The sequence below is a fragment of the Fringilla coelebs genome, assembly GCF_963513975.1.
Source record: "Fringilla coelebs genome assembly, chromosome: 4".
Classification (NCBI taxonomy): Eukaryota; Metazoa; Chordata; class Aves; order Passeriformes; family Fringillidae; genus Fringilla; species Fringilla coelebs.
In genome coordinates this window covers 48,890,708-48,911,185 of record NC_140032.1, presented here as the reverse complement: position 1 = coordinate 48,911,185, position 20,478 = coordinate 48,890,708, and the positions used below count along the sequence as shown (strand labels likewise).

The 20,478-nt window shown below is 39.7% G+C and overlaps 1 protein-coding gene across 1 annotated transcript; it reads right to left on the bottom strand.

The window, feature by feature from the left end:
- Positions 1 to 1,275: 1,275 nt before the first annotated feature.
- On the bottom strand, positions 1,276 to 15,820 carry LOC311152892 (sodium/hydrogen exchanger 9B2-like; the record flags this gene model as incomplete). The annotated part of the gene is made up of 11 exons (XM_084204328.1): positions 1,276 to 1,515; positions 2,456 to 2,592; positions 2,774 to 2,882; positions 5,212 to 5,361; positions 6,498 to 6,604; positions 7,128 to 7,303; positions 8,205 to 8,332; positions 10,076 to 10,218; positions 12,896 to 13,066; positions 14,404 to 14,587; positions 15,731 to 15,820. 11 exons carry the CDS (start codon positions 15,818 to 15,820, stop codon positions 1,276 to 1,278), a joined length of 1,635 nt encoding a protein of 544 aa, XP_084060454.1.
- Between the last annotated feature and the right edge of the window lie 4,658 nt (positions 15,821 to 20,478).

Sequence of the window (20,478 nt, the reverse complement as noted above, 5' to 3'; positions counted from 1 at the left end):
GCTACATATACAGTTCATTTGTATGGCATATGACTCTCTGCAAACAGTACAGTGTCAACATTAGAAGTATTTAAGTAGTTAAAAGTATTTTTGTACATTTTTTGTTTTGCATATTAAAAATTTAAAATCTAAAATACAGATGATTCGTTCTTACTAATGCCAAAATTTAGACATTATCAAATGTATTCTACACAGTATCCTGTAAAATGGGTTAAGTGAGCTGTAGTGTAGAAATCTGCAGGAGAGTGCAGATTAGTGCCTCAGGTACAGGCACAATCTAATAGCCTTTTCAAAAAATAACAAAGTAACTTCCAGTTTCTGAGGGATACTGTACTGACCCTGTGCCTCAGAATGGAGTTACCTACAACTTAACTTGGAGCCAGACAGATTTGCTGGTATCTGTCAAGTGATACCAAACCTAAAATGCAAGAGCAGGATTTTGATCAACAAAGGTTACTCCTGGCTGTAGAACAGCATCTCTCTCTTGACATCATGTTGTGTGAAGGCTGAGGTACACAGGTGAAGAAGCAGCCATCCCAATCCCATACAACCCTCCCGCAGTCCTTACAGCCATCCCACAACCCTCATCTCATTTTCAGGCTCTGTCCTTTTTTACTGCTGGCACCAACATCTTTATTACCAGTCTATGAGGGCCCCAAATGTCTCTTTGAGCACGTAAGTACCACTTGCTGTATGACCAGAGCCAACACTCCTTGAAGGCACAAGGAAGAACAGCAGTAGGGAAAGGCAAGTTTTGGAACACAACTGAGGAAGGAGAGGGAATCGCCAACCGATCAATCACCAATCATCAACCAACCAATGGCAGGACTTGTTCACTATATGTCAGCAACCCCTTACTTTGAAGTTGCTTTCTTTGAGTTGTGTAACTTCTCATCTCACAGCCCAGTTTCAACCATCAAGAAGTTATTCACATTAGCCTCCATTTTTCTTGCTTATATTCTACCTCATGACTCCACTCCATGCCTCAACAATTCTGACCCTCTCCTTGGCCTTACCACCCACTCATTTCAAGTAACTCTTGACTGCTAACTTCTCAGTGACTCACTGCCAGGTCATCTTATTCACTGTATGTTCAGCTATTTCATCTCAAGGCACCATCTTCACATAAAAATATTTTATAGAACTCCACAAGGGCTGCTTTAAAAATAGCAGGGGTGACTGATAGTTTTAGGTTCCTCCAGCAAGATTAGACATGCCATCTTTACACAACCAAAGTGTCAGGGTTGAAGGACCAGACTGCTGCAGTTGTCTGTCTTACGAAGGTTCACAGGCCTCTGCATCTTCTCCAACCTCTGCACCTTCCTTATCCTCCTTCTTATTTGTCTGAGCCTTCTGCAGAAGTCTGGGCCCTGCCAAGCCAATAACCAGGGCTCCAATTGGAGCAGTGATCAAGATAGCCAAGAAAGCTACTGTCAGTACATCCATTCCATACTTTTCCTTTTGCTCATCTTGATGTTGTCTTGCTGTATCCAGGGCAAGAGAACCTATTGCTGCCTGCAGGGAAGAAAACATTGCTGAGATGGAGCAAGTAATGTTTAGCACTGAATGAGGAAAAAAGGGAATCTATAGTTAGTCAACATTTCACATAAATTTGACATTTTTAGTACATTCAACCTGTTTTAGGTTTTAGGCTGTAAATAGTAAAGTAAACATTATATTACACCTATGAGAACAATTTTCACTTGACTATGCTTGGAATTTCCTAAGCTAATGAGTTTATCTGTGTGGTTTCCTCCTTTGAAGAACATTGCTTAGCTGCCATCTTATCCTCATTTCTGGACAATGTGTGACCAATCAAATAGGATTGCAGTTGTGAAAATGCCACACTTGGACAATGTATCCTGACAATAGTCAACTAGTGGCAGCTGAAAGTGATCATGAATAAGCCTTGCCTGTTTTGATTATTAACTTTGCAAGTAATCATGCTATTGAGGCAGAGTCCAAATGACATGACAGTCATTGAAATAAAGGAGCAGGAACATAGCCAGCCTGAGGCACCTCTGTTAATATGGCTCTCAGACTACTCCTTACCAAAATAATCACAAACAAACACATTCTGAGTTCGGATGTGACTGTCCTTGCAGACACTTCATGTGTAAGAGGGAAATGCTTTTAACTTTGAGAGTTCTCAGAATCTCTGTGTGAAGGCACAATAATCAGCAATGGCTAAGAAGTGGTTAGCCATTCTGTGGTATATGTACAATTCACTGTCATTATAAAGAGTAAACCCAAGATGCAAGCAAAACACTTGCACATAGAAGGTTCTCCACACACTTTTTAAGCAGTTAGTGTGTTTTAGAGTATGAACAGTCAATATTCTACAGTCAGCTGTCATTGAGCCTGAACTTTTCCTTGCTTACTGCTGTACTACTTAGGGAGCTTTGCTAAAGAAAATAGATTTAGCCTGGAATGAAAGTGATGTTGGGTTGTTTACCTGGACAGTGGCTTTGGGAATCCATGCCAGTGAGACAAATACCTTCTCCTTGAAATTAAACCCAGCAAAAGACACCATCAGGAACGTTGCTATGACTCGCACAACTAGGGCAATGCCTAATATAGCAACACAGAGCCCTGCAACAGACAAACACTTCTCAGTACTTTTGTGCATAGGTGCCTCTGTTTTTTTTATTTTTTTTTTTTTGGGGGTCAGCCATAGTCTGCATTGTTTTAGAATTTTTTAAAGAGATTCTTTCGAAGTCAGTAATGAAAGCTGGATAATGAATGAATGATAATAATTTGTAAATGATCTTACCAACAGTTTCAGGCCTAAGAGATGTAATGGATACTTCTGCTCCAATTAAACCAAAAAGAAAAGGCTGGAAGATATTCCATGCAACTGCCACAATTTTTTCTATTTCCCTCTGCAATAAAAATGAAACGAATCTGTCAATTCATAAAAAGTTGGCAAAGCAGACACTACAGAAAAGTAATCACAGGACAAAGTGAAAATGTTTCATAAAGATTGTCCATAACTGCTCCTCTTTCTTTGACCTAATACTAAAACATTCAAAATCAGTTGCACATCTTTTGAAGGTCAGACTGAGTCTGGCTGTCCTAGTAAATAAATGTTTGGTGTCTTGAGAGGATAAATAAAAGGCATTGGTGTTTGAACAGTAACAGAGCAGTTTGCAGACAAAAGGAGGAAAATAAAGAATTGTTGATTTTCAGTATTTAGAAAGATGTCGATTTCAACAGCTTTGCCATGAAGTTTCTGAGCCTTTGAGAACTGCATGCCTAAACATGTTATTCCATTTGTAGCTGAGCAGAGTCTGACTCTCCCAAGTTTCTGTCACGACCTAACTCTGTTCATGCTGCACTCAGTCAGAGGCCTCTCTCCATGTGAGCAGGAGCAAAGAGAGTCTGAGCAAATTTGAAATCACATAGCAGGAACAAGTCCTGAACTTTCCACTGCAATATAGTGTATAAAGGCGAAACCATCTTTTCTCCTCGTGTTTGAACTTTACACAATTTTCCTAAACCAACTGCTGCCATGGTAAACAGGAATCTTCCACTTACATGACAAGGTACACACAGCATATCAAACAGCAGTTGTCTTTCAATTAAGTGGGTTCTACAATAGCAAATGAACCTTCAGGCAGGAGTGTGTGGAAAATGTAAGTGCAGTGCTCTGTCACTTAATAATCAAACCAGGGCCTAGACATGTCCCATCCTTGGTATTCTCTTTGGGACTGATCCTGCAACACCTCTTGCTGTTCTGTCAAGGAATGGTAGGTTACAGTAACACAAAATGAGGTGGAAATATATATATATATATGTGTAAACATGTTCTGCCTCATTTCTCCTTGTTATTTCATCCTTTTCAGTTCTGGCAAAATAAAATTGAATTTAAAAAAATAAAAAAGAGCCCCCCATAAATCCCCTCTTTAGGGATTTCAGCCTATTTACTGCCCATTTGACAGTTCAAGGAAGAGGTCCTATGTTCACTGTTTTCTGTAGACAGTGTTTGTCAAGTACCTTCCACCATGACAGTGGAAGGCAGTGGCCTTTGAGAAGTTCAGCAGGAAGACCTTGGTAATATATTGAGTACACACACACGTACCTCCATCTGAGAAAAAAAAAGAGCTAAGGCATTTGACATCAATATACTTAAGGCCATGAAGTTCATTCACAGATTAAAAGAATTTAAACTAAGCCTTTATAGACTGCATATGCTCTTTTAAGGTCCTTCCTTCTATAATGGTTTAAAAGCTTTTCAGTAGAGAGCTTTATCAGTTGTAATGTCCTTAACTAGTTAAGTCCCAAGAAGAGCTTTTCATCCTTTAAAATTGGACAATCTTAGTTCCTTTTCATTGTTATAACAAACATTGGTATCTTTGTAAAGTCAGGGTCAAGATGGGGATAATAACATGGACTACTAATCCCCTTTCCTTTTTCTTCCCCTCCTTCTACAAAGCTATAACTGCAGAGAGAAAGATGCCCTCAAAACATTAAATGCAGATGGGATCACGCAAAAGAGGCAGTCAGACATAGCGAGGTACAGAAAGGCAGTGGGGCAGCAGTAAGATGAAGTAGGCTAGGCCTAAGAGAAACTGACTAAAAAGCAGTCTTTTGTATGGTTTTTGTATGGCCCTACATCATCATTTATTGTGTGCACCCTGCTCTCCAAGTTATCCTAATTACACTGGCTGGGATTTGGGAAAGATGAGAGGACAGCTAATCACTGCTTTTCATTTCACCCCCTCCAAACCACAAGAACAAACCCTCAGGGTATTCAGGCCATGTCTACAGCTGCATCTTGGACACCCATTTGTAACCTTCACATAAAGTGACTGTGTACAGACACTCACAGAGCTGGGAAGTGAAGCCTTGGATTGCTACTGTCAAGTGCCTAAGTCTCCTTCATATGGCTTAAGATGTCTAAGAAAAGCTGAGCATTTCTCAATCAGTACACCAGGCTCTGTAATGGCATACATATTGCTCTACTGACATACATGGTAACTTTTCTATCACAGGAAATGCTAAACACTTCCAAAACAAATGTACAACACGCTGCTTGGTTTGATGGGGGTTTGGGGTTTTTTTTTGCTTGTTTGTGTTTGTTTTTCAATCTGTACACCCTCTCACGCTTCACAAATATACCATTACCACTCCCAACAGAAATTCAAGCACCTGTCAGGCTGTACATTCACCAGACTTTGGATATGGTATGCTTCTTACGTAAACATTCACCTTTTCATCAGACCATCCCACACCTGCAACAAAAGCTAAGACTAATGTGCAAAGCCCTCCTGATCCAGGGAAGCCAAAGTAGATGCTGCCAAAAACAGCAAACATGGACAGTCCAAGTATAAAATATGATCTCTTCCATGCCAAAGATGCCTGCAGCCAAGGAAAAAGACAAACAAAAAAGTGAATTTCTTTCAGAAATGGGGGAAAAATGTTACTACTCCTGTTAATTTTGAAAGAGAGAACTTGAAAAGAAAATTAAAAATTAATAATTCTGAAGGAATCAAAGCTTCCAAATGAGACTTGAACTGCTCAGTTGGATTGAGGATTTTTTTCAGACACTAATTCCTAAGAATACAAATTTTGAAAATGTAATTTTTCCCCCCTCTTCCCCCTCAAGTTCTTATTGCCACTAGGCTATTTTTATCACAAGGAACATGATGCTCTGTTCCAGCAGCTCTGCCTCAACTCTGTGATAGCAGAATTTTCTACCTGTGTAGTCAAGTATTACAACAGCTTATCCAAGGAAAGGTGAAATCTTTGCCACCAGATGTTTTTAAGGACAAGTCAAACATTTGCCAGGAATAATCTAGTTTTATTTCATTCAGTCTCACAGCAGACAGTTATCTGCCATTGTTCCTCATGTCTATCTAACTCTCTAGCTCTTGTATCACACTTCTTACATTATTTAATAACAAAATTTGATGCCAATGAGGGCAATAGATGCTCTGAATATCGACTTTGGTAGTCCAGAATCCACATTCTTCCACAATTTTCTGTTCATTTAATTACCCCTTGATAGAAAATTCATCTAACACTTTCTACAGATGTAATTTTTGTGGAAAGTAACACATTCTAATGAACACTAATGATATGATCAATCACTTAAAACCTCTAATACATCTGCATTGTTAATTTTTAATCTTAGGCCTACTGGATACATCTTAAAGAAGTATATGTGTCTTGCATCAAACCAATAAATTATTATTTTACTGTCTGAAATGGGTATCATACCCTTCCTTTATTTCCACTACCTTCAATGAGAGCAGGATGGTGAGCTAGGTTCCAAACTTCCATCAGGAAGGACTAGGAGATCATACATTATTATTGGCGCAGTAAATAAGTAATCACTTTTAAAACACATCCTCACTTGATAGGTTTGCAATCTGGAAGCTGCTAGCACTGTAAAAAGCTTTCCCCAAAACCAGCTTCACAGGAAGTTGGAAATTAATAACTAATCCCTTAGCAAATAATCACTTGATTGTAATTTTTTTTAACTAGGTTTTTACCTGATCATGGCTTGGGAAATATCGAATAAACATTCCCAGAATTCCCCCAGCTGCTATGCCAACAGTGACCTCCAGCACTCCACGGAGCACATTGTACAGAGTAGAACCTATTTTGCAAAAGGAAAACACATTCAGTAAGCTATACACAGACCTTCATTCAAACCATGCTCCAAACCTAGGAGGTGATTCCAGGACAGTGTCTGCTTTAAATTACTTGGAGCAAAGAAGTTCAGGGGGGAACCTATAGGCCTGAAGGAACTGGATGGTGCAACTTTCTTTCTCTGAAAGCTCATACCAAGAAAGCGCGCAAGAGAAGTCAGAGAAAGAGCCACTGTAAGAACATTGCCAAACCCACTGAAATTTTAAAGCATCATGTTGGGCATGCAGGGCCCAGACTTGGCAGCAAAGGGAGCAGTCAGGGAAAAATGTTCTCTGAAAGTTATTGTGACCCATAACTCAGAGCTGACCATGTTACACCAAATTTGAATATGGGTAATTTCCATCTCAGTATTTAAGGCTATACATGAATTTTATAACGAGATGCCATTAAACCAGTCAGCCATAACAGCGCACACATTCTCCAAAATATCACTGTTCTGCATTTCATCATGTACAGATTAACCAGCATACCAGAAGAGAAAGCCATCCCAAGGCAAGTGTTGAAGCCTGTGATAGCCAGAATGTCATCGATGCTGCCAGCTGCCATTAGCAAAGTTGGGACACCTTTCTCCACCCCATATCCCCCAGCTTGTAAAATCAGCATAGAGGGAACCACCACAGCAGGGGAGACTGCACCTAGAACAAAACTGAAAATACACAGGTTCAGCATCTCAAAAAGAAAGCATTGAACTAAAAAAACTTCAAAATGTTCTGACCTTAATTCTTTTGAAGTATAAATAAGTAGACCTTTATGTAAAGTATTTGCCTAACCTTTCCCCTCTAATTACAAGGAGGGATATTTCTATGCAGATCTGCAATCAGCTCTTACTTTCTGCCCAACTCAGTAACATTAAAAGTAAAACGCTCCCCAGACTAAAACTGGAGTCTCCACTGCAGGCCAGTTATGCTCTCTGATAGATGCCTGGATTGTCCTATTTGGAAACCTGGTCTAGACATGCTTATGACTCAGCAGCCCAGTTCCTTCTCATAAAACTCAGCATGTGTCAGAGGAGGAGTTCACCCATTTTGTTCTAGTGAATGGGTCTAGCCCAAGTCCACCAATTTAGATTGGACTAGATGGAAAAGGTCTTCTTGTCAGGGATGTTACTCTAGAATGTACAATGCCACATCCTTGTCCTTGACTTGTGACAGGAAGGCTGTCCTATGTGTATTTCTTTGTGTGAAAGTTCTGAATTCCAGTATAAAGATTGTCCAAACTGTGGTATAATTTGCTGTCCCTAAAAGCCCCCTTTGTTGTGGTTCAAGACTCAGGGATTGCACCATCCTTCTTTCTTCAAGTGCTCAGCTCACAAACACAGAAGAGTAATGATGCAAGTACTCCTCTGCAGCCTGAAAATATGACCTTTAAATAAGCCACAGAGCCAGACAGAAAGGGTAAGCAGAAGACCAGAGGGGCTGAGGGCAGCTTCCCAAATGGCACTGAACTGAGGTTTCTGCTTGGCACAGAGAACTAACCACAGTTGGATCATCAAGCTGCAGCCTGGAAACAGGCACTTTTATCATACATGAGAAAAGGCAATACATTACCCTAATATAAATCCCCATTGCCATGGCAAATGCAGGAACAAGTAGGCAAGGACAGCAGCTGTGCCTGTTTCTGAGAGGCATGGTCCGAAAGCAAGCCGTAAACAGACAGCTTTGAGCTTCTTAAGAGCCTGCAATCATACAGGCATAGTAGTGTCAGAACCCTTGGCTTTACAGAGAGGAAAAACATTTACAATCTGATATGGCTTGTTAAAGAATCCTGTCTGGGCTGCACTATAGGACATGACATGGCCTAAACTACAGATAAACCCAAACCCAACCAGATTTGGATACAAAATTTCAAGTTTGGTAGTGAATCTAGGATTGATAAGGTTCCTGAATGTCACAGGAAGAGTAACAGAAAGTTCTGTTTGGCTTCTTGTCATTTGCTCCATCCACAAAAGATTTTACTAAAATCCCAGAAGTTGCATGAGCAGCCCCCAAAATTGCCCCAAAAATCTATGAACAAATCATGAAAAGTTGTAGAACTATATCAACTTGGCACAAGGAGCCAAGCATCTTTCAGCTGTCTCTCACGTGATGTTCAGAGATTAAGGTCCTTTTGGCTCAGCAACTTAAAAAAAAACTTTTCTAAACTGGCATATTTGCTTCTAACAGCTGTCTTTAATAGTCAGTGACAAACGTGAGCCTGCTAGGACAGGTCTCTAATTTTGACATGAAATTAAAAAAAATAAATCAGTGAGTTCCATTTTTTACAGGTCCAGTTCATCCCAGCATAATCAGGACTGAGAAGAGAAACTGACTTCTTTGTCTTCACAGTTTCAATTACATGAGGAACAACTGTAACTGCATCAAAGCATTGCCACACACAGAGTCCAAGTGACAGTTTTCTTACCATATGGAAGAAAAGGGAGTCCAAAAATGAGGTTGCCTCAGCAAAAAAAGTTGTTATGAATAGAAAGAAATGCAGTCTCACAGAACTGGGCATGGAAGCTATGTCTAACAACACATAGTTCATGCTCATACCAGCCTCAATATCTTGGAAAAGAGGGTGATGATAATATAGGAAAACAGGTATTTTTCAATATTTACAAAACCTTAGTTTCCTAAATAACTGCAGCATTGGCAACTTCGTAGTTTTTCTTGGTTAAGAGAAATGAATTTAGATGTTCTAAACTACCCATACTTTATCTAAGTTTTAATAAACTCTGAGTGGTTCCTTCAACAGGGAGGGGCCAGTAAGGCACAGCTTTACTTCAGCCAGCTCATTTTGAATAAGCAAAACCTTGCCTTCATCAATTTATGAAGTATCATGTTTCTCAGGGCACAGAGGCTGTTTTTTTGTTCATGGGACTGCTATGGGCTTCACTGTGATGAGAATCATTGTTTCAGTAGTGCAGCAGGATTCATCTTTACAATTAACATATTTGCATTAAAATGGCAATGATTAAAAAAAAAAAGTATAAAAAAGTCCCACAGGGTTTACACTTTTTTGGTTGGTTGGGGTTTTTGGATTTCTGGCCACACAAAAACATTCTTTTTCAAGGACTGGGGATCCCTTGCATTGCTTCACATTTTCAGTATAAACTAACACGGAGTGTAAACTCTTCCTGACAGACCACGATGGTGCACATAGCCTCAATTCGTTCTACTCACAAAATTCACAAAATTAAAGTAATCATAAAATCAGTTTTCTTCATTTTTTTTTGACTGCTTGCCTACTGTACAAATCCAACTGCCAATATTTACACATAATATAATTATACAACAGAAATTACGCTTTCTGTAATGATCTAATTTGCAGATGCTCCAAGACTGAGCAGGTCAATATTTTTAATAGAACCAATTATTCCTTTTTTTTTTTTTTGATTGCTGTTGTATAGTCTGCCACACACAAATGGCTGGTGCCATACCTTTGGATCCAGGCCGAGTCCTGCTCGGGTCAAGATAATGGAAAGAGCAATGTTCCTCAGTGCTGCAGACCAGCGTAGGTTTATCTGGACAAAGTCACTGATGAACGGGGTATTTCGGATTAGGAAACCAGCAAGTAGCATCCCTTAAGTCAAAACAAATAAGTTCCTGTCAAATTATTTTTTTATTGCACAAGAAAAGCTTGCATAGCACTCTTAAAAACAGACACCATATCATGTTTTTATGAGATAAAAAGAAATAATTTGTATTCCGAATGCCATGTTTTAACAATGGGACTGAGGCATGAGAAGAGATAAACACATTTAAAGCAGTGAAAGTGGTCTCAGAACACAGCAGGTCACCAGTGAATAAATCAGCAGGATGCTAATACACAGCTTTAGTCTGAGTCAAAAGAACTCAGCTTTGTTTACCAGGTACAGGTCATACTTAACATAAGCAAAGACACCTCTGCATTCTTAGAGATTCTTTTCTTGTTAGCTTGTTTTAATAGAAAACTAGGAACATCATCTAATATTATGTATTTATCTCAGAAGTTGGGAACTGTTAAAAATCCTCTTAGGTGTAAGAAATGCAGGTAACACAGGAACCATAATACATTCACTAGGAAATATAATTTAAACCAGCTCATCATGGACTAATTTAAACATTTTCAAGTGCTCTGGCAGAGACTCTTACACAAAACAAATAGGGGACAAAGAAGGGAAGGGAAAACAGAAACTTTGTTTTATCCTCTATTTGAGTTACTTGTAAGACACAACATTTTACAAATACTAGTATTTTTACTAATAGTAGAGACTTCCTGCAAAGCTATTGAAGCCACAGGTCTGGAAGCATATGGAAAAGTACTGGAAAAGTTGACTTAAAATATGGGCCTACAGAGGATTCATTCTGAGTCCTGATGATTCAAAGATACATTTTTGTGGCATAATTTTATATTAGTCATGTTTAGAAACAGGAAACTAAAAAGCCAAAAAGTAAACAAATCACTGTGCTCAGGTTGGTCCCAGCTCAGTGTGAGCCTTGACTGTGAACTTGATTTGTCCTGGGACACTAAACTTTCAGGCATTGTTCTTTCCACCACCTCTCTGAAAAAAACCAGTATCATAATTAATTTGTGGTACCTCATGACAATTATATGAGGCTGGCACTGTGATCACATGCTGTTTGCAACATTTGCATGAGGTCCAAGTCACTGAAGCTACCCTGATCTGGGAATCTACTTAACAAAGCAAAAATCTCCACCTCAAAGGATATCTTATAATTGATTTGCTCCATGGTTCCTGCTGCAGAAACCTCTCTGCAACATGCACCTAAAATATATTATGTGGTTGTTTCAGTACCAGTTTCACTCCTTTTTTTCCTGAGAGAGGCTCACAATAAGGTGCTTAAGTACTCAGCCAGCCACCTCACACTCTACTGGACCTAGCAAAAGTGGGTTATAGGCATGCAAGAGCACATGGTTTGTATTTTTAATGTAAAAACAGAATATTCACAGCCATTGTTTGCCTCGTCTTCTGAGTCATATATTTCTCCAGTTTTCCTCAAAGACTGGGGATTGGAACAATGAACTCTGTCCTAAACAACCCAAGAGACATGTGCTGTCATGCTGAAGTTTCTGTTGTCCAGTATTACCTGTCTGACAAGCAGTTTCATGCTCAACTCATAACTTTCAGATACAGATGTAATTAAAAAACTCCCAAACAGCAGAACCCAAATGGTCAGAAATACTTTTATTTGTTCAAGAGGGGTGTTTACTTAGAAAGGGCAGACTCCCTGCGTGTTCATATTGCAGGCATACATGCCATATGCAAAACCTCCCTCCCTCTCATTTGAATCTTTTTCCTCTGGTGAAATTAAGCAGCACAAGAGCAGCACAAGAGCCCACAGGCTGCCTGGACAGAGCCGTGTGAGGAGCTCCTGTGTGAGGCACAGCACCTGCTGTGCAGGCTACAGAGCCACACCTGGCCCACACTGCCAAGGAGTTTTACTGTCTGTCAGCAGCTTTACTCATTTATGCACTAAACACAGCAAGGGGACAGCATACAGCTGGGGAGAAAAACCTGGAGCTTCATTTCTAGCTTCACTGACATCACAGCACTTCAAAATATTGTACTCATCTAAGTGAGTATAAAACCTCCTCTAGGAAAGAAACCGGAAAAGATTCTAAATACGTCAGGATTAACATTATTTTCATCTCCTATTTCTATTTTGCATTTCTATGTAAGATAAAATAGGATATTAATGTGAAAAAAAAAGTTATGATTGAATCAGAATAACTCTCTGCAGAAGAATTATTCCTTGTTGTGAATTTATTTTCTCAGGCTTCAATTATCTTCCGATAAAGGAAGGAGAAGAAAGAAATCCCTTGGACTACCAGTCGCAGGGAATTGCTGTAATGTTTTCTTTGGGAAACATTTTCATTTTGTGAGATACTAAAGAAACAGCTCAGCAATAATTTTGCAAAGAGATTACTCTAAAATGATGTCTGGATTAAGATTCCTGTTTGGTATTATTAAACCCAAATTTTAAGTAACTGTGACAGAAGGGTCTGAAAGACAATAAACTTCGAGTCTGTAGGCAAACAGTTCTCTGACCCACAAAGAATTAAGAAAGAGAGCCTTGGTTAATTTTACCTGAGCCAGTCTGGGAATTCAGAAAGGACCAGAAAAAGTCATTTGGAAAAGCTAGAGATTTTGAATGTGACACAGTTTATTTGTTCTCAATCCAAACACATCTAACCCATACAGATACTACTTGACAACACAAAATATGCAGGAACAAAAGAAGGAAGGATCTCTTACCCAGAAGAGCAGGGAGAGGGGGTAGTGTTCGTATTTTAATAAATCCAAAAATTTTACCTCCGATGACAGCAAAGAAATAAAGAAACAGAATTCCAAAGAGATTTCCACCTGGGAGACACTCAGCCCCAGTTATGGACCAAACCACAGCCCAAACCAGAACCACAAATGCAACTGGAACAAAACAAAAAGTAATTAACATTTAGTCATCTCTCAGCAACAATTTTGCTGTTAGGTCACATCTGTTTTGCTATTGAAGAAAAAAGTTAGCTATAACTTTTAGAAATGAAATTACTTACCTTAAATATTAATGTAACAATAACAATGCAGTTATTCTTTGATGGTCCCTAAACTGATGTTCTGATTTTATAGGTACTGAAATACTTTAAAATTGATAACAGGAACATCAGTAAATATCAAAATTAATTTAGTGATTCTTGGTCTCCTATGAAAAGCACTTCACAGGTTCCAAACTTAAAGCAAAGACTTTCACTAACTTATCTTGCATTTGCTTATCTTCCTTCAGCTACTTCAGAACCACAGTAAAATCTACTGTTGAACAGCCTGGCTGTATCTTCAAGCTGATGAATGCAGCTCCAGTCTAATTTTTAAAATAATTGAAGCATAATTTTTTGGCTGAATGTGTTTGTGCAATACATTGTTATCCCCGGGAAAAAAATTCTGAAGAGGATGATGTTTCTAGACATCTGGAGTACAAATATTTGCCTTGATACAGCAATCAAAGCAGGATAATACAGAGGGGGAAAAATCCTGAAAAATATTATGAGAACAGTGTGTGAAAATATTATAAAATATGTGAAAACATTATGCTCTTTCAAGGTTCACAAATCTGTTCCAACAGTTGCCCAATGAGAACAGGCATGCATACATATAAAACAGAAGACTGAAGGAGAAGAAAAAAAATGTGTTGAATAAATGTCCTGCATTTTCAAACTGGAATTTTCTTAATCTTACTTGAGAGTGACAGGGGACAAAGGAAGACCAGTAGATTTCCAAATACAAAAACCTAAGAATTCCAAGCGGCTGTGGAAGCAAAGATGCATGAAATGTCTTTTGTTAGGAAAAATCTCAAATAATTGCCTAGCCAGGCATCTCTTTTGGAGTTTTCAGTTTAGGACAAATTCTAAACAAAACAGATCACTTTGCCTTGTAGTGAGGACTCTTGGCTTTGCAAGCCTGTGGTACTAAGGACAAACTATCAAGATAAAAATTAGGAGGTCTTGCTTCTGATAAAAATAGTTTGCAGTGCAAAAACATACCTACCATAGAAACATATGAAACTGGAGAAATAAAAACTGTACATTCAAACATTTGTTTAATTTTTTTTCCCCCCCTCTGGCTAAAACATTCAAACAATGGTGTGATAAGTAAAACACAGCTATTTCCATTTATTTTTTTCAAGGATAGTGAACAGATATCATCCTATTCAGAGCAACAAGTACTTCTTTTGCCATTTCTCATTTTAATTACACTCTGTGTCTCTTACCTACCATTTGTCACTGTTTGGGCCAGTAAACCCTGAGGAGGACAAGCAAATATTTGCCTCCATGTTCTTGCAGGTATTGAAGACCCTGCTGCTGGCTCTGGAGGTTGCTGAGTGCAGTGGTATAAGAGAGCAGTTTCTTCTGTTTGTGCATTCCCATCAGTACCTTTGGCACCAGCTGTTGGTTCCTGCTGAAGGCAAACAAGGAGATTCCCTCAGCAGTGGCACTGTACGTGTTGGAAGTAGTGTGCACCACCTGAAGTCAGCTGAGATGCACTGTACCCCCACTGGCTACAAGGGACCACATTAACCAAACAACTACTAAAGGAATGCCCAGCTTTGATGTAATTCTGGCATTTCTGACCCTGTGTTCGTTTTTTGCGTGGCACCAAGAACTGCATGTCAGATATTGCAGGACATTTGCCTTTTTATCTGCACCTGACAGGGCTCCTGTCCCAAGAGATACAGCACCTGTGCATTAACAATATTTGCATATTTGATGAAGAAACAATAATAGCAGGCCAGGCTCAGCTTGTCTTGTGTACACAACTAAACATTTATTATTATTTGCTACAATTTGATAAGGTTCTGCTTCCAGACTGGATTTCACAATAGAATTAATAATTAGCATAATTCCAGTGAGATGGTACTTTTAATATAACTCTTAAATAACTACTGTTGCAAAGCCTTGAACCAAAATAACAAAACAAAGATGAAAGATGGAGCACAGCTGGCCAGCACAAGCTTTACTCACATGATTCATTGCCGGAAGGCTGAAGCTGGTAAGTCAAAGTAGAGATGGAGAAATACTATAACTGTCATTCCCTTGAAGCTGTTCTCTTATACTGGTAAATCTACTTATCCATATTCATAACCAAAGCACTTTTTGACCATTTTTGGGTATGCCTCACTTAATTTTAGCATTATTTTTGACAAGTTAATCATCTGCCTTCCTGTATGAGTATTCTTGTCAGCATATTGTCATACTGTAGACATGGAATTCTGCTTATAATGTGGTTTGGCCCTTCTCCAGTAATAGTTCCACATTTCTGGTTATTCTTCTGTCTCTTCCCTCTCTCTCTATATATATATATTCCTTACTCAGAGTCATGACTAGAACACAAACCTCATGAGCTTTCAGCATGGAGTTACTTGTTTACCCCATGATTCTGTGATCACCATGTGCCATATAAACACCTATATGAGATACACTCAATACTACATGCTTACTTTTAAGCGCCTTTTACATTAAGAATTCTAGTCTTAAAAAAGGAAAAAAGGAAAAGGAGGGTTCTCTCTGACTAGAACAACACTTTGGGACCCTAGTTAATTACCTCACTTCGCTCATGCATGGGAATCATGCCATTTCTCACAAATACTGATGGTTCAGAATCTTCATTGTCATTTACATCTTCCCCTACCATTGTTGCAAACCTAAATAAAGAAATAAAGGTGGAAAAGTTAAAGAGAAGCAAATAAACACTGTTTTCCAAATGGATGACTTCTCAGTGATGTCTTTTCCCACAGACCATGTGGGAAACTCCTCTCAGCCCATAAAATTTCAAGTTTAACGGTTTTTATGTCCCTCTGTATGCTGTACCTAAGAACAAGAGACAGAAACTAACCAAAGAACAGTATTAAGCTTAGAAATTCAAGCACAAAAAAACCCAGTAAAAACCCACAAAAAAAAAAAAAAAAGGAGTTTTAGAATCACAATTATCTGTGCTAACCTCTTAATTCCTTCTTAAAACCACAGCTGTAATCTTTATTTATTTGTGCCTCCTTTCAGCACATATTAAAGGTTATTTGCTGTCCACTTAACAGGACCATTAGGACCACTCTGAAAGTGTCACAAGTCCTGTGTACATATCAGTGCAAGTGACCATTGAATGGCGTTAGAACAACTATAGTTTCTCTATAGAGAAAACTCTAAGAGATTTCTAAAGCTTCAGGAGGGGACACTTTCCCCCTAAATTAAGCCTGACTGATCCTGGTTGATTTTCATAGGAATTTTAACAATGTGTTTTCTCTAGATGCCACCAGTTACAAACACATTGACTGAGCATCTAAGGAAGTGAAGATGCCTGTTTGAATAAAGATCAGGACTTTTCACAGCTTGCAGGCTGATTAAACATGGCTCTTTTTTTACTGATTATATCCCATGGAGGTACTTCTCAGACTGGGAAGTAAGATCCAAGTAATTTGTTATCATTTTATTTGCTCTACTCTAACTGGTCCACTACTTGTCCCATAGATTCTAACAAGAGATATGGCAGTGCACTGTTTTGTATGTCAGATATTTTTTGGTGCATGTATTTACTGTAGTTTAACAAGTGTGAGCCATCAAGGGGGGCAGGCATCTATCTGGAAACAAGGCTTGACAGTGTTCTTTCTTACAGAAAAGGCTAACATATATTATCCATCAGCTAAATCTCTTTCAAGTCTTTTACACTGCTCTGGCCATATAAAACACCAGTGAAGTTAAGACAGAACTCCTGAGCCAAGAAATTCCTTCCTTGCTAGATGGTTGGAAGTAAGTCAAAGCTGATTCTCACAATTATCAAGCCTCAAGTTTAAAATGAAATATTTGATATTTGGGAAGGGCTGATACCATAAAGACAAAAGCCATTCTAACACCTGAGAGGTTTTGTTTGAGCTGTTCTGATATGAAACTGGCCTGAGGCATGACCAAGGCACAGCAGAAGAATACAGAGCTATAGGCAAACACTTTCAGTGTGTTGTAAATTAATAGTTTTGCTTTTTCTCCCTTTCCTATTTAAAGGTAAAGTGTTTATTTACTCAGTTTTCAGTACTTTTCTGTATTTTTCATTAGTACTTGCAGAACCAAATAGTGGTGGTTTTAGGGTTTTTTTTAATGACATCAATGATACTTTTGATTTGTTTTTTTTTCATCCTTTCACTGGAACTGGGAATCCACAAATGCCAATCCTCCTAACTGGAACAGAAAGTATCAGCAACCTACCAATGTCTCCCTCCTTCCCTTTACTGTCCACCTTCCCAGGGTGGATTTATGTACTTAATTTTCCACTTAGTTTGTGTGCAAGCAAAGGACAGAAGGACAAAGTCTTCCATCCAGCTTTCCACAGGCAACATCTCAGATCAGCCATGTAGCTGTTGACACAAAATTAATTAATACTTCTAAAAGTTAATTAATAAATTAACACTTCTGAGAGGGGCAAGTGCACCTCGCCACAGCTTCAGCTCCTGAAAGTGCTGTCCCCAGCAGTGTGTGGGACAGGCAAGATGGACTAAGCAGTGATATTGAATTGTTCTGTTTAACAGGAATGGTTTCAGGGAGTGAATGACGAATCCGACAGTGCTTTCATTATCTGGTTTGTGGCAGATCTTCACCCTGTTGGCAGGATCAAGAACCTACTTCCAAGAACTGTCCTTTGAATCAATGGGACCAAAGTGAGTAGACACTGTATTTTTGTCAGCATGGGCTTTGGGAAGCTCACAGGTTTTGGGTTTTTTTGCAGGGTAGGGGGTTGTTTTGGTTTTTCAATTCCAGGTTCTATGCCAACAAAAATCAGCGATTGAGAAATCATTGAGAGGAATTTATACTTCAGGGTTAAGGCCTATCCCATGGAAACCAGCCAGTAGCAGACCTATTTTAGTACCTCCCTATAAAATACACTTTTCTCGTTTGGAAAGCAGAAAGGGTTGCATTAGATCCTCTTGTTCCTGAATGGGTAGTAAGGGAGAGCTGACTGACAGGGACAGCACATGCATGCCTACAGCATGAGCTCTGCTGCCTCGGAGATTCTCAGCGCTTTGCTTTACACACACAAGGTACAGAAAGCCGTGCAGACGGAATACCACAAACCCCACCGCAGCAACCGGCACTCAGAGTAGACAACAATTAAAACACCCAAGCCATCATTATCGACAAGTAGACCCGCCAAGCCCGCTCTCGGCTCCCAACGCCGGTGACCCCGCTGCTGCGGGCGATGGGGGCAGCGGGGAGAGCAGAGCGGCACAGACAGAGCTCACGGGACTCACCTGCGGCACGGCGGGCCCTCAGCCACGCAGCCGCTGCCCGCAGCCTCCGCGGCGCGGCCCCGAGCGCGGACAGCCCGCCGCTCGGCTCCGGCTGCTCCTCCCCCGCTGCTGCTGTGCAACAGGCCCTCCTCCGGAGGCACAGCTCCGCCAGGCCAGCGGCTGCCGCTGGGGATGCCCCGAGGGCTGCCCACAGGCCGTACTGAACGGGTCACCGCGGGAAGGGCGGCAGGAGACGGGCCGCGGTCCGAGCTGTCAGGTCGGTGAGGGTGATGGGACCAGTCCTGAGCCCATCCAAGGCTCTGGATACCCGTCAGGGCAACTCAGGAGGAAGATTTTTGTCTCTTTCGTAGCCAGTCCCCCGTGAGATTCACTGCATCCGCTACACACGAGAAAGGCTTTCTGTGCTGCCTTTCCAATGGCTGTGGGAAGATGCATGGGGAAGCTAGACACCATCCTTTAACCCAGACTATAGCACTGGATAAATGGAGATGAGGTTCAAGGTAAGGGCAAGGAGCTGCTGTGGATTCTGCTCTGGGTGCACACGGACAAAATGCACTGCGGCAGGCAGGAGAATTAAAAAAAAAACCAAACAACCCAACCAACCAATCCCCAAAACCACCCCAAAACAAGCACAACTTGCATATTTATGTTTTTCCCATCCCTGCATTTCAACTTCTTAAAGCAAGTTCATCCACCTCAGTTGTAAGTGCACATGAGGTAATGAGATGTTCTCTCAGACCTTCTCTTTTTCTCAACCCTAAATTTGCAAGTTGCACTCAGTCCATGTGAAAGCAGAGTCAAATGCCACATGTTGCTACTTTGCTTCTGGTATCATCACATAGAATTAAGCTGACTACAAATCCAAGAGAAAATGAAAGCATTTTTTGATGAGATTAAATTTTCCAGTAGGACTCTGAATCAGGGAAGTCTATTCCTCCTCCCCCACAAGAGAAAAGTTTGACCTAGAATCTGAAAAGTTAAAAAGCCTCTTTATGTTATCACTGGGGTGGATGGAAAACAAAGAGAATTACCCCGTTCTATTAAAATCAGACCAGGGAATTAGGTCACAAGAGCATTAAGAAGCATTTTCCTTTAATAATTCCTGCAAGTCTTCTGAAAAATCTCATGACAGTGGAACACATTTCAGAGTTGCAATTGTTAACACCTCCATGAAAAGCACTGCTAATAAGGCAAGAGGCAGCAAGCTCTGCTGATTTTTACTTCTCTGGTCCACCAGATTTTTGGCCTACCACTAAAAAAACGCTTTGTGCCTTTTAGTGCAATTTAAAGGCAAGTGGTACTTATTTTCTTGCACAAGTGCTTTGACAACAACAACAACAGCAGCCATTTTTGAGCAGCACCTCTATACTACAATCACTTCTAAGCTAATTTAGAAAGGTTAAGTAATGATGGTCAGTGTGCAGTAAGTATAATGAATTTTCTCTCAGATTCTTCATTATATTTTCAGATTACACAGTACATGTTCCCTGTGTTACTGCAGTGGGGAAATTTTCTCTTTTCAAGGTAAACATTCTGTACCTACTACAAAAGAAGGACTTTGGCCTACATATTCAACTCCAAAACCATTGAAATGGTGTCTTCCTAGCCTCAGTTTTTAATATTTGAATTTATGTCAGTGAGCATTTTTGGAGCCATTTTGCATAACTTTGGATTTGTGCCCCAGCTTGATCCTACTTGGCTGCCAGGGTCACTTGATCAAAATATTAGATTCTCTAAAATCCCATAAACAAACTACAAGGGTCAGAATGCTCCAACCATGATTAAAGGTAAACGTTAAGCCCATAATGAGCCCAATGAAGCCAACATTCACAATATTTTTCTCATTTGGAAAATCTACATTTACATACAATCAAGAAGCCAGATTTTTACTAGATGTATTTCATTATCTTTGAAATCAAGTAATTTATATTCATGCTTCAGCTGATATTGAAAAGTTTAAGCAATAATTTTATAAACACAGCAGTTGTTACAGAAACACACAGACAATATTGTACATTTTTCCTGTGCTTTGGTTACTGATGAATCATATTCACTAGCA